Source organism: Mus musculus, chromosome 3 (genome assembly GCF_000001635.26).
Source record: "Mus musculus strain C57BL/6J chromosome 3, GRCm38.p6 C57BL/6J".
In the NCBI taxonomy this organism is placed as follows: domain Eukaryota; kingdom Metazoa; phylum Chordata; class Mammalia; order Rodentia; family Muridae; genus Mus; species Mus musculus.
The window spans coordinates 145,318,197-145,333,144 of NC_000069.6; the positions used below are offsets into that span (position 1 = coordinate 145,318,197).

Sequence of the window (14,948 nt, forward strand, 5' to 3'; positions counted from 1 at the left end):
TAGAAGGAAGAGGCAATGGGTAATTCAGGTGAAGGAGTTGAAGAATAAGTCAAGGCTTGGGTGTAAATGTGAGTCCTCCTTACCAATACTACAGATGAAATGCTAAGGTTGTATAATATTTTCAAAGAAAGAGCTGTACGAGAGGGCTAGGAACCAGAGCTGTGTGTGGGGAGCTTGGCGTTCTAGCTATAGAAGAAGAAAGCAAAGTAGTTGAAACTGGTGCTGAGAGAAGTGTTGTACTTATTACAAAAGCCAAGAAAAGAGCTACAGAGGCATCAGAGACTGGGAACTGAGTGGCGGCAGGGAATCTCTCCTTTCTCCTGATGAAAGGGCCACAGCTGAATGTTGAGAGTCCATCTTCAAAACTGTGGGACATAGAAGGTAGATGACTCAGTGCTAGTTGGAGAGTGAACGGTGTCAGATTTGTTTTACTTCCTTATGTCTCTGTGCGAGCCCTGTGGCCCAGCCAGTTTCCCACTTTTGGATGATCACATTTTACTGTATCTCTACACAGTTCTTTCATAGTGCATTTTTAAATGTATAATTCTATAGACACATAATGTATATATGTGTCTATAGAATTATACATATATGTATGTATGTGTATATATATGTATATATATATATATATATATATATATATATATATACTTATTCACAGTGTGATAACCCAATAATGCATAAAATCAAGATATTAGGTACATTTATCTCCATGTCATTTTTTGTGTGTAGCGCCTTCAAGTTCTGTCTGCTAGCTCTTCATGAAATACATTATTGTACACCAGTCATTCTTTGTGCCGGAAGACCCAAAAATTCTTTCCTCTGTAGCAGTGCCTTTGTACAATGCCTCCTCCTCCTCACCTCTCCAAATCACTCTTCTGTCTTCTTTGAGAATGCTATATTTGTCATTTTAGATTCTATGCTTGAGTGGAAATACATAGTGCTTTTCTGAGTTTTCCAACTCCACCCTTGTTATGCGATAGGATTTTGTTCTTATGGGTGAATAGCATACCCTTGCTTGTATTTCATACCGTATGTTGTTATCCTGTCACCTCCTGGTGAGAACCTAGATTGGTTGACTCTCTCACTAGTTGCTGGCAGTGTCATGATAACCATGGCGGAGCCGACTTCTCTCTCCTGTTCTGACTTCTTTTGCTCTGGGTGTGTGTACTCAGTACAGGGAGACCTGAATGGTGACGATCTATTTTTAGGTTTTGTGGCACATCTGCACTGCTTCCTATAATTGCTATGCTAGTTTTCGTTCCTACTAAGAGGAGTTTATGAGGGTTTCTTCATCTCTGCTGTATTTGGTTTTTGTTTGTATGTGTTTACTTGTTTTGTTGTTGTTTTGCTTTTTTGGAAAAAATAACTAAGGAGAGATAATATCTCATTGTGGCTTTGATTGCATTTCTTTGAGGACTGAAAAACGGAACATTTTTTCACATGCTTATTGGACACCTGTATACCTTCTTTCAAGAAATGTTCACATAGTTGGCTGGTCCAATCTCTGAGATTATTTTGTCCTGAGCTTTCTAAAGCTCTTACATATTCTATTGCTACCTTGTCTGACGAACACTTTGCAAACATTTTCCCTTACTGAAGACTATGTCTTCATCCTCTTTATTTAAGTTTTATTTTTATTTTATGTATCTGAGTGTTTTACATCCATTTCTGTAAGTGTACTGCATGAATGTCTGGTGCTTGCCAAAGCCAGGAGCTGTGGTTAGAGGCAGTTGTGAGCCACCACATGAGTCCTAGGAACTAAACCGAGCTCCAATGTAAGAGCAGCCAGGGATCTTAACCAGTGAGCTGCCTCTCTATCCCTACATTGTTGCTTTGTAAGTCATTTATCTTTATTATTGAGCTCCTGGTATGTCACATTTGGTATAAGACAGCTCTATTATGCCTTTCTAAGAAGCATGTCCTTGGAACGGGTAACATTGTAGCATGCTATTCAGGTCCTTGCTATAATTATTTTAAAAGAACAAAATGGTTAGTGCTTTCCTTTTTCCAAGTTAAAGTTCTCTTTTGAAGTGTGTTAAAAAAAACAAAACAAACAAACAAACAAAGGAATAAAAAACCAACTGTATTTGAGCTCCAGCCCTAAGTTGAATTTCTCCTTCCATAATAAAAATAAATTTAGGTAAAAAAATCACCCAGAGAACTGCTAGTTATGCTCTGTATAAAAGCCAGATAGAATGCTGTTACTATAAGCCCTGGACTTCCCATTGCCATTACTGGCCTGATTAAAGAGGAGACAAGGTAGAGTTTCACCTTGGCCATGCTGATTTGGGTGAGGGGTTAACGTTGCTTTAAAATCGTTGTCGGCTGGGAACAGGGAATGGGGAGAGAGAGGGGAAAGAGACAAAAGGAGCTATCATGGAGTAGAAATCTGATAAAGATTTGTGAGGAAAGGCATGCTTACTATTTATCCTGCCTAATGTCTTGACGTTTGCTTCCTAAGGGTCCCCCTGGTCCGATGGGTATCCCAGGTCCGTCAGGCAAGAGAGGCCCGCGGGTGAGTAGATGGCCTTCATTCCATGCTGTCTGGTAAATGTGTAACATTCCAGGGTAGTTTCACCCCTAGTGCTGGACAGGGTGTGCATCCTCTGGAAAGCTGCGTCTTTCCACTTAGCTCCTCCGCTGCAGCCTTCTTTACAGGCAAAGAACTCTCTGGGAAAATGTCCTGGGAATAGAATCAAACTTAGAGAGTCGTGGCTGCTCTGCGGGCTTCTCAAATCCTCCTTAGTTACAGAGCAGCGATACCAGGGCTCTAAGATGAGCTTTGTTCGGGAAATAAAGAAGATCAGACTTCCTCACATAGTGCATTCCTGGACTGCAGAGGGGGAAATACTGGAGCCACCGACGGAAGGGAAAGAACTGCCCCAGGGAGCATCAGCAGCAGTTCCTCACATAAAAGATCCCATAAAAGATTTATTGCACTGCTAGAATTAGTTTCCTCCAATCCTAGAGAAATAGATGGAGACTTTTGCTAAAGAAAGTCTGTCTTCAATAAACTAGAAAAAGAATCGTGGGCCATGAAGACAGATGCAAATGGGTTTAATGTAACTGACTTTCTTTGCACCCCCATTTATAATGTACTAAGAATATAGAGCCAAGTTGATGTAAAATATTACTTTCCACTCTCTAGATTCACACCAAATGATTATGCTCTTGAAGGCTAAGGCGAAGGCCATCGTGGTGTAGCTGCTTTTTGGCATTGAAACTCTGAAACTCTGGAGTTGGTGGCCTATCAGGCCCTCCTGCATCCCTTCCCTCAGCCCCTCCCTCAGCCCCTTCTCATCCCCTCCCCATCCCCTCCCTCATCTGCCTCATGCCCTCCCTCATGACCCCCCTCATCCCCTCCCTATTTCCTCCCTCATCCCCTTCTCATCCACTCCCCATCTCCTCCCTATCCCCTCCTTCATCCCCCTCATCCCCTCCCTCATGCCTTCCCTCATTTCCTCCCTCATCCCCTCCCTCATCCCCTCCCTCTTCCCCTCCAGTCTTTGCCTATACCCTGCCCTCCAGCACATCAGCCTGTCACATCATCCCTCCACCTTCTGTGAGGAGACATTGGAACCATTGTTTCTGTTGCAGTCTTCTCTGTGCTGATTCCATCCCCTCTTCACCCTGAGGCTGTTAATCCCAGTAAGGTGACTCAGGATACATGGTCTTCTCTAGTGCCCAGGGCCCCCTATTTGCCCAACCTGCCCCCTGTAAGGAGAGGACGGTCTGCTTCATGAGACTACTTATTTCAGGTGCATTCCTAACTTCATGTCCTCTGGTCAGTTCTCTACCAGGAAAGTGGCAGCTTTGCAAATTCTCTCTCCCTAAATTTAATCCTGTCTGTCCACAACCAACACATCATTTCTCTTTGAAAAAAAAATCCCACACTTTAATTGGTACAAGTTTCTCCTAAAGCCATTGTGTTGGCTCATGGCTGCACTGCTGTGTTTGTGAAATAGGATTAAACCCATTACCCTGGAGTCTACAGCAACCATTCATTCATTAATCTCTGTCTCCTTTACTTTCTTAAGATTACAACGCCATGGACTGTAGTATTTTCTCCTTAGTTTTATTCCTATTAGACATATCTTCAATGTCATCACTGAATTCCCTAGAACAATTTTCTCCTGAGGAGACAAGCAATGCTTACTCTGTGTTGCATGTTAAGGTGTGTGCCTAGAGAGCACAGAAGTGAGAGTGTAAAGACCCCCAGGGACCTGCAGACCTGGAAGCTTTCCGAAGACCATGTATTCGCTGTTTCTGTGAACTTAATCTTTCCCCTTTGTGGGTAAGAATAAAGTAGCTGTCTCATGAGGTTGTTGCATGAGTCAGTAATGAGAAAGATCAAGCATAAGCATAGTTCAAGGGGCAAACAAGCTTCCCAGGGGATAGAGTCAGATGATGATAATTAGCAGTTCTACAGTACAAACTGACAAATGTCCAAGTGGCTGATGGGATACCGTATGAAATACTAGACTAGTAAGATAAAGAGCATCTTTTCAAAGACATTGCCATTCTGAAACTAAATAGCACATCATGAGGCAGGTGAAACAACACTACCATGCTTACACACTGGGTTAGAACAGTGTGGGGTGCCTGACAGCAGCACGCTATGAATCTCACATACAATAGTTTCAACAAAATTGTCAGGAGAGAGATGATTCTTCATGAAAATGAGTCCAAGGTTTTAAAAGGAGACAGGACAAAGCAGGTTTGAGGAATGACTGGGAAAGATGTAGCAGAGTCAAGGAATTATCCCATATGCAAATCTTGTCTGCAGAAAGGGATGCAGAAATTGAGGAGTGCAGAAACCAAACTATCACACATTGTTAAGCTTGTGACTGCACAGCCTAGATGGGACAGTAAGCTGTGTGCTGGGGACAGAAGTGGTGAGTAATGCCACATCTCCCGACAATGTATGATGTAAAGGATGGATGGAATCTGCCATTTTGCTGTCTGGATAACATAGCCAGTCTTTACAAGACTAGAGGGTCAAAGGTGGAAGAATGAATAACTTTGAAAATATAGTTTTTATTTTCAATAATCTATTTTGATTAGCTTATATTATATAATAGTTGTATGAATGTGAAAAGAAATCCTGTTATTTATATCTGTCCTAAGAATAATGAGACAGTCTCATTATTTGCAGGGTATTCCAGGACCACATGGAAATCCCGGGTTGCCTGGACTGCCAGGTCCAAAGGTAAGTAAATTCTAATGAGCAGGGCCTCATTTTCCTGGCATCTTAGAAGAATGGTCTCAGCCTTTCAGGCTGGACTTGGGGCATAGGAAGTCTGACAATCCTGAGTCACAGTTCATTAGCAGAATTGTCTGGGAAGGTGGTCCTGGATAGCATAGAGAAGCAAGCCAAGTGGGCCATGAAGACATGCCAAGGAGCAGTGCCCCTCCGTGACCTCTGCTTTAGTCCTGCCTCTTGGTATCATTGCCCCCTTTATATACAGAATGCCACTTAGTCTACAGGAAGATTTTTGTTTTGTTTGGGTTTTTTTGTTGTTGTTGTTTGTGTAAGATTAGGGTCCTGCTGTGTTACCATGGCTACTGTTGAACTCCTAGACTTAAAAATCTTAACTCAACTTCCCAAATGCTAGGGTTGCTGGAACTTTCCTCCAAGCCCAGATTCTTATAGTAGTTACTTAGTTAGTTGGGCCCTTAAATATTAAGATACCATAGAAGCTACTTCTTAGGTGAGTAACCTTGTAACCACCAATGTAACTACCACTGTAGCCTTGTTGGTACAAATGGAGATAGCTGTGAACAGACAACCAAGGAAACAAGCTCTTCTCTTAAAAAGTCTCTTTGACTATAGGACACAAGAGATTCCTAGTTACAGTTCTAATTTGCCTCTAAATTTGTAATTAGTAAGGTGAGAAGATGGAGCAGCAGGTGGGACTCCTCCAATCATCTCTCCTTAGTCGGTCAGCTTGCGAGGTGCTCAGAAGCATCCAAAAATCCACGAAAAAAAGATGTACTTCCTTTCTTCTCTCACACAGAGTGAAAACGGGATTTACCATTCTCTAAGAGTGGAGAATTATTTATGCTTAGCTGAGAATAGTAATAAAATTCACAAGTGAAATTTTAAAGATTCTCTATTGTGGCCTCTATATTTTTTGAAGTCTGGCAAATACTTTGAGAAAAAGGGCACATTTCTCTTAAGCATTTGGAACCATTTGTTTTCAGTTGATACAACAGAGTTCCACAGATGAGGAAATTTATAAGGAAAATTAGTTCATTTTAACCCATGGTTCTAGTCTGGAAAATTTAAGGTCAATCCAATTGGCTTGCTTTGGGGAGCACCTTCTAGCTGGGTTCAGCATAAATATGAACTATAGAAGGGTTTCAGGACAACAAAGGGTTTCTAGCAACCTGCCCTGTAGTACATAGACAAGAGCCTCTGAGAAGACAGGTCACCCACTTCAGAGAGATTTCATTCATTAATCTACTCATAAGGTCCGTCCCCAGGACCCAAACACTTCCCACCTACCAACATGCCATACTGACTCCATAACAGAATCACAAGAAAATTAATTTAATACTGTGTCCAAAGCCATTGACTGAAAAATGATGTCATATTTCTCTTAAAATATAAAATAATTCACTGACTGTATCTCTGTTTTAATAACAGAAGATTTTGACAGAGTGTCTTTTTTACTTCTCATTTTTCTCAAAAATCAGAATTCTGTTAGCATGCACATTCAAGATTTTGAAAAATTAGTCAGAGTCACATGTTAAAATGTTAATTTTTGTGATAAGCAATTTTCTTAGATAAACAACCATCCCTCCAATACTAAAATAATAGTGATAATTTGTTGTGATTCACAAGTAGTAAAGGTAGTATAAGGCTTACAACTCATGTAAAGAAATAGTCTTCATAGTAATATTACCTGTGTTTATTTTTTATTCCCATTTTATTTAGGAGGTTATTAGAGAACTTAGCTTTTACAAACAGAGCAATATATATATATATAAAAGCAAGTAACCCAACCCTGGTTCAAAATGTTTTTTTCTGTATTTTTATCATTTATCAGCTTTTCACACGAATTTAATGGGTTCTACCCATGTTTATGTCACGTGCCTTCTGTCACCTCCTATCCTTCCCCGTTAACATCCTCCACCCAAGAAGTCGCCCTCCTATTCACAGTTCTTCTTTGTGTGTCCCACTGAGGTTAAGATGAGTTCCTTGCATGGAGTGGAGAGTTGTTTCCTGGTGCCTGAGGAAACTCATTAATGATAACACCTCTATCTTCTTAGAGAAGGCTCCTGCTCCATTCATCTTGATATGCCAGTGGGTTCAGTCTTGGTCTTGTAGTGATAACAAACTGTTGAGAATTCATGAACACAAAATAATGTTATCTAATACCATACACTGTGTATAGCATCGATGGAGACATGGCTGAAGCCAGTGATATACAACACGTACCTAACGCTTCCCTAAGTGACTCTTAACTATCATATCCAGGGCCCCAAAGGAGATCCTGGGCTGTCCCCAGGCCAAGCTGCTTCTGGAGAAAAGGTAATTATTTGTCAATGAAATAAAGATATTTTAATTTATTTTTAATGTTTAATGTTAATAAAAATTTCCAGGGGGTTGGGAAGATGGTTTAGCAGGTAAAGTGCTTATTGCACATGCATGAGGTTCTGAGTTTGGAGCCCTAGCAACCTTGGTTTAAGACTGTATATGGTCGATGCTGCTGGAGTATGTCACTTTAGTGCTGGGAGGCAAGAAAGGCAAATCCTAGGTGCTTTCCCCAAGTTCCAGGTTGAGTTAGGGACCCTGCGTCAAAAAATAAGGCAAACAGTGATGGAGAAGACCAGCATTACCTCTGACCTCCATGTGTGCATATGTGAATGAGGACATTCACTTTGTGCGTGTTCATACACACACACATACACATACATCCATACATGTACACATGTATTAATAAATACTATTTTCTCCCTTTAAAAAATAAATTTTATTGTGGCCAGAGAGGAAAGCAGAAGACTATTGAATTTTAATAAGAAAGAATCGAGTAGATTATGCTCCATAGACTTGCGTTGCTGCTTTGAGTCTTCCCATTGATTTTATAAAGTGTCTGCTGGAGCTTGACTTTGTGGCTGACAGGGTGAATGGGGTGGAGCATTGGAGCAGAATGTGGCCTTCTGTTTTACTGTTGATATGCAGGACATGATGCATGTTAGGAAGGTTCTAACTCTTTACATGGTATCAAGGCTACCGTGACTCCTAGAGATAGTTTTAATGTAATTGGATTGCAGAAACTTTTATAAATTTAAAGCCACATTAGGAATCCACAAAAACATTAATCTAAAATTTTAGGAATTTTCTTTCTGTTATAGAACTGAATTCAGAGTTAGAAAAACACAGAAAATGAATGAAAGTCTATTTCCAGAAAGACAATATCTTCATTGGCCTGGTCATTGCTAGGAGAAAAAAAAAATTCTAGGAAATCTGAGAAATAGTATGCTATCTTTTAAAATACCTAAATACAGCAAGTTTACTCTATTATTAAATGTTGAAATTAGAGGTCAACTCTGTTCTGGTGAGTTCAAAATAGAGACTCCAGATTAAGCCTAAGCATTCATATCAAATATGGTTTTATCTTTCTCTGTGATTTGTCTGTTGTACAAAATATAGGGTGTTTCAGTATGGGAGTGGAAACTTGAATGATGTCTCCATTTGAAGTGTTTTGACTTATTCATGCACTAACTGTGCTTAGTAGTGTATATACAAAATGCTCTTAGATGTAAAAATTTAATACCACACGTCCATTGAGCTTTAAGCAAAACCAAAGTTTTGAATAGATGCATTCCGCTTTCTTTTGTCTTTTTCCATGTAAAGACTACCAGGATTTAGGCAGGACATACAGGGGCTGTGCTACTGAACTATATGTGTAGCACTTCTCTATCAGTTTATATGTGTGTATGTATACCGTGTGTGTGTGTGTGTGTGTGTGTGTGTGTGTGTGTGTGTGTATGTATGTGTGTATACCATGTGTGTGTGTCTGTATATGTATGTGTGTATGGTATGTATGTATATGGTATGTGTGCATGTGTATGGTGTGTGTGTGTGTGTGTGTGTATATATATATATATATATATACTGTGTGTGTACATGTGTGTATGTATCCCATGTTTGTGTGCATGTATACTGTATGTGTTTGTATAACATGTATATATGTATATCATGTATGTAAATATATCATGTGTGTATGTATACTACATGTATGTATGTGTACACATGTGTATAGGGTGTGTGTGTGTGTTTGTATATTGTGTGTGTGTATCCCCTGTTTGTGTGCATATGTGTGTGAGTGTGTATGTACATAATATGTCTTTGTATACCATGTGTGTGTATGTATATCGTGTGTGTGTGCGTGTGCGTGTGCATGTGTGTCTGTGTCTGTGTCTGTGTCTGTGTGTAGGGGGGCATTCATATGTCACAGCATATGTGTGGAAGTCAGACAACAACCTTGACTACTGGTCTTTGTCTTCCACGTTGTTGGAGCCAGGGCCATGTTGCTGTCTCCCACTGCATAAGCCAGGCTAGCTGATCCACAGACTTTCAGAGACTCTCTGAGTTCTGCTTCCCATCCTGCCTGAAGAGCCCTGGGTGACAGAGGTGTGCTGCGGTCCCCAGCTCCATGTGGGTGCTGGAGATTTTAAATCAGGCTCTCATGCATGTGCAGCAGACATTTACTTACCTGCCGAGCTGTCCTCTCAGAGCTCCTCAGCGCTAATTTTAATTGGAGGGGTAGTGTCTCATTAAGTTGCCCTGGAACCTACTCTGCAGCCCAGGTATGCCATGAACTTGCAATTCCTCAACCTAACTTTCCAGAGCAAATAGGGTTGCAGGGCTGCATCACCCACCCAGCTGAGAGAGGGAGGTAAAATGATAAAATAATAAAATAATTTAAATCTAGTCTCTTAGAAATTGCATTTGTATTAAATCTGATTCTCTCTCTTGACACTGCAACAGACTTGTTGCAGGTGATGAAATGAAAAGCCAACAAAAGACTCTTGTTCCTTTATTCCTTGTGATCGGTCCTCATTTAGATGGGGAGAGGTCAGGCCTAGTCCTTGAGGTTTAGGAGTTTCTCGTTCCGCTCTGAGCTGAGAGTTCCTTTGTGCTCTTGAAATCTCTCTGAATCTCACTACACTTGAGTGCAGCCCTGTGCAGTGGTTAAGGGGCTGCCTTTAGATGCTGTAAACTGTAAATCTGGGGGTAATGGCATTCCCAGAGAATAAAACAACACAGAGAAAGGAATAAAAGTATGCACATGGGGAAATATCAGTTATTCAGTACTGGAAGAGGTGGGGAAGTCCTGGGGTTGGGGGTGGAGAGACGCTGGGACAAATAAGAAAGAATGCTAGGATGATCTGAGAGAAACTTGGAACTTAGGCCAGATTGTTAAGATCAGAAATATATACACGGAGGGCTTGTTGTCCTGGGTTAAAACTTTAAATTCTATTTTTTTCATGGTATTAAATGTCTCTGTTTTGTTTACAGGGTGACCCAGGTCTTTTGGGGTTAGTGGGCCCCCCTGGCTTACAAGGTGCAAAGGTAAGCATTTTTCTCTGACATAGTTGAATGTCAGATGGACATTCACACTTCTGTGGCTATTTGAAGTTGAGGCTCACACTGATGTCTCAGATTCCATTGCTCAGCAGAAGAAAATTAATCAAAAACTTTAGCCAGGCTAGTCCAAAAACTTAAAATCCATTAAAGATGAGATCTTAAGTAGAATAAAAAAGACCATTGAGTTTTGTAAAGAAGATCAAATTCACAGGTAGGACAGAGCCAAAGTCACAGACAGGAAACTGAAGTCCTCCTTTTAAGGTATATTAACTGGCATCTTAACTCTGAGGCGTTTCTGTCTTTTTGTAACATTGTTTTGCCCAAATGAAATGCTCACTAGTAATACACTTGGACTTCTTTTAAACAAGGATTCTCACCTATTAGGAAATAATGTCTGCCAGGATGTGTCTGCAAATGTGAGCTTGAGAGCCATTTACCGGTCAGACCTTTTTGTTGCTATGACACATACCTGAGAGAAGCCCTTTGAAAGAAGGAAGGATTTCTTTAGGCCTACAGTTCACAGATAATCAGTCTTCAGCTAGCTGGCAACAGAGGTAGAGAATCCTAATGGGAAGAGCATGGTCACTCACATTCTGGCAGCCAGGGATCAAAGAAAGTTACAAAGGACTGAATTGGTTCAAGAACCCATCTTGATGGCCTACTTCCTCCTGGTAGGGCCTTCATCCTAAAATCCCAAGCACCTCCGGAAATAACAAGCTGGGAACTCATCTTCAAGATCTGAGGGCTATAGGGGAAAGGCATGTCGTTTCCACATTGTAATGTGGTGGCATAAAAGTGAGTCTTGGCAACAGCTAGTAAATAGCCGCAGTCACGTGTGCATAGCAAGTCACGTGACAGATGCTCTTTCTCCGAACCCAGCTACTGTAAGTAGCTCCCTAATAAACGAACTCTCCATGTCAAACTAGATTTGGCAGTAGCTCAGAAAAAAGGTTGAAAATTTTGAGTTGATACTGTTTCATTTCTGAAAATGTTTTCTTCCTTTTCCAATTGTATCCGTTAATGGACACTGAACACAATTAAAAAAAAATGTCAGGTAGCATTAAGAATGCAAAGCACATGAGGGTACAGTCTAAACTCGGACTTGCTGATTGCTTAGCTAGCCTGAGACAAGTTCCCATCAGACTGTCTATCTGTAAGCATTTTATATGAATAATACATTCAAAATGGGCCAGATATAGTTTATTGTTCCTTTCTGGTTGGAAGGATAAGGGCAGACAGTATTGGGTAGAATGTTCAGGAATTAATGACCTTTAAACCGTTTAGGTTTTTGATCTGTAATGGTACCTTTTAAACATGGAACTCATTAACTCAGTCGAACTTTTGGTAGCATTTTATTTGCCCAGTTGGTTCATACAAACAGGATCTGTGCTAGAAGAATCTAGAATAGAGGCTCATGTAGCAATGCTCACCCACCCTGTTCCTTCCCCAGAGTCAGATGACTTCCTAAGCTCAAATCTGTACTTTCCTTTCTCTAAGGGAAGAAGCTAAAATAAGCCCAGAGAGGTTAATTTCAGCATCATAGGAGTTACAACAGAAGTGAGGCAGAGACCCATGGAGACTGAGTCTGTGGGCCTTTAACTGTGCATACGTTCATAATGAGAGTTAAATAAGGTACTTAAGTTTTAACGGATACAAACTAATTACATAATTTTATCCATTGAGGCATTTTATGGATTACTTTGGTAACACTGCTGATATCAAAAGTATCTATTTTATTACATGCAGTGTTCTAATATGCTGAGCACTTTTAAAAACAACCCTGGGTGTGTATATAATGCTGAATATGCCAAATATAAATGAACTGAAGTCTTTGTGGGCTAAATAACTCACCCAAAGTCTTTCACTGGCGACCTAGGACTCAGTCCCAGCCTGTTTGACACAGTGACTGTGCTCTTGGTAATTCTTCATAGTATTTCCTATGTGCTAATTCATTGTCTAAGTTATTGTTTAGTTCATTATTTAAGCTACTAGAATTTCAGTATTCTATATTTCTGTCTCCAATCTCTATGCAAGAGGAAGTGAGACACCACTTTTCAAAAAAGCCACTGGATAAACAGTTTTGGATGACAGATGATGTGGCTTCACTATTTTTCTCTGAAAGGGGTCTAGAAATATTAAAAATCCTCCTAATACAAACCAAACTCAAATGCAAGTGATATTAAAAACTAAACAGACCGCAAGGAAACTCACAGAAACTCTTGAGATAAATAAAGATTAATGTGGAAAGTTTTGACAAGTTTAAGTGCTATTGAGAGAAGTAGCAAAGTAGGACGGCTGACATATTTTCTCTACTCTCCAACAGAATTATGTTATTTGAATCTTTCTCCTTTTAGCCTCACCTCTAATTTTAAAATAGAAGCATCTCTATCCAGCAACGTTTGTCCCCTCTGTTGACCCCTCTATTACACTGCCTCTATTCACCATCTTTGCGTAACTCTTGTATTTCCTAGGAGCTAAAGTATATTTTTAATTCCCACTTACTTTTTTTTTTTTTTTTTTTTTTTTTTTGCCAAAACGGCAGATAAATTGAAACCAGAATGCATGCTGAGTTGGACAGGGGACAAAGGATGTGAGTCCAAGCTTGGATTCAAAGATAGCTCTTCAGATTGCTTTATAAATAGCCATCAGCTGTGATATTAAAATTGGAAGCCTGCTATTTTGCAGAGTAAGAGCATCAGGAGTGTAATCACATGCAAAGGTCTCCTAGGTTTGAGAGGGCTCGGGAATGTAAGCAGCTAACTGTAAAACACATTGACATCTGAAGCGCTCCGTCCCAGTGCGTGGCCTCTCTGAATATCAGAAAGCAGTCCTGGGCTTTAAATTAATCGTCATAAGTCAACACAAACTCTTATTTTATTTGACTACAGTTGATTCAGCTTTTTGAAAAAGTCCACAGTAAAAGAGACACAATAGAGTAAAAGTTCGTAGGAAGCAGGAAAGAAAGGAAGAAACTGCTTCCACGGACTCCTCTGTGGTTTCCCAGTCCCCTCACTGTGGTTTCCCAGTCCCCTCACTGTGGTTTCCCAGTCCCCTCACTGTGGTTTCCCAGTCCCCTCACTGCTGTTAAAGTGACAGCAGCACTGACGAGGGGTCTTAATGAATGTCCGTGGGAGAACTAATAAAAGAATCCAGCTTGGCTGCAGGTCAGGGCCGGAGGAGACAATGTGAAGATTTCCACCATTCTATAGCCAACTCTATACGTCACCTCTTGCTGGCCCGTCCTCCTTCCTATAAAAGTCTGCAAGGCTAGTTCACCTTGGCTCGATCCTCAGCCAAATGTGGTGCTAGCATCTAAATCCAAAGCTACCACTTACAAGATGTCCCACATCCCCTGTCTCCATTTCTACCCTCTGCCCTTCCTGCAAACAGGATTGGGGGACAAGGCCACATGGTTCTGAACGCTCTGGGATGGAAGCTAGGGGTAGCCAAAACTTGTCAGCTGGAGGGCTTTGAAAAATCTCCCTTCAGTCTGATTGGGGTTGTTGATATTTCAACATTGGCAATAATTTCATTTGACTTAAGGTATTTCAGCCTCTATAATTATATCTATAGCCTCAGAATCAGCTGCCGTCACTGGGCACTGCTGCGGTTAATTCAGTACAGGTTTTCAATTCAAAAGCCTGTTGTAACTCAAAGAAGTACTAAAATTAAAATCTTGGCCTGGCCAGTTGGCTCAGTAGGTAGAGGGAGGTGCTGACGACTAACTTAGACCCACAACCTGAGTTTTATCCCTGGACCTCATGATAGAAGGAGAAAAGCGACTACTGTAACCGATCTTCTGATTTCCACACATATCTGTGGCACAAGCTTGTGTGTGTGTGCACGCGCGTGCGCATGCATAAATAGATAAATTGAATAAAAACAAATAAATTTAAAATTAAAATCTCCATGTAAAAATAGACTTCAAGCTCTACTTTTATGGGAACTCCTGCCACAAATTTAAGGTAATTCTATAATTTATTGTAGTGTGTTTTAAACTGCTTTTGACATAGAGATATGAAGTTTTCTTATTGACCAATTTCTTTAATGGGTGTTTTTCCTCTATTCTTATCAATGTCTTCAGTGAAAAAGATGATATATTGTTAATTTTTGACCTTTTGATGTTTTACTCGAGTCAAATAAAATGCTCTCAGTTAGAATCTTGATTCTATTCAAGTAATTTCCCACCCATCTTCCCAACATGTCATCCACTCCCACCTGGGCACTGAAAGACAACACTGATGTCGGGAAAAGAAGCCACTCCCCCTTTTGTTTTGTTTTGTTTTTTCCAGACAGGATTTCTCTGTGTAGCCCATGCTGTCCTGGAGCTCACACTGTTGACCAA

General features: G+C 40.5%; 1 protein-coding gene across 8 annotated transcripts in view; it reads left to right on the top strand.

Annotated features, from left to right (window-relative positions):
• The window catches only part of Col24a1 (collagen, type XXIV, alpha 1), a 259,542-nt gene that overhangs the window by 25,725 nt on the left and 218,869 nt on the right, over nucleotides 1–14,948 (top strand). For all 8 annotated transcript variants that reach the window (XR_001783751.2, XR_001783752.2, NM_027770.3 and 5 more), the window contains 4 exons: nucleotides 2,465–2,518; nucleotides 5,159–5,212; nucleotides 7,487–7,540; nucleotides 10,535–10,588. Coding sequence is in view for 5 of the 8 variants with exons in the window: in NM_027770.3 (NP_082046.2) it covers nucleotides 2,465–2,518; nucleotides 5,159–5,212; nucleotides 7,487–7,540; nucleotides 10,535–10,588 (216 nt within the window). In the remaining 3 variants the exon portion in view is untranslated. The remainder of the gene's footprint in view (nucleotides 1–2,464; nucleotides 2,519–5,158; nucleotides 5,213–7,486; nucleotides 7,541–10,534; nucleotides 10,589–14,948) is intronic.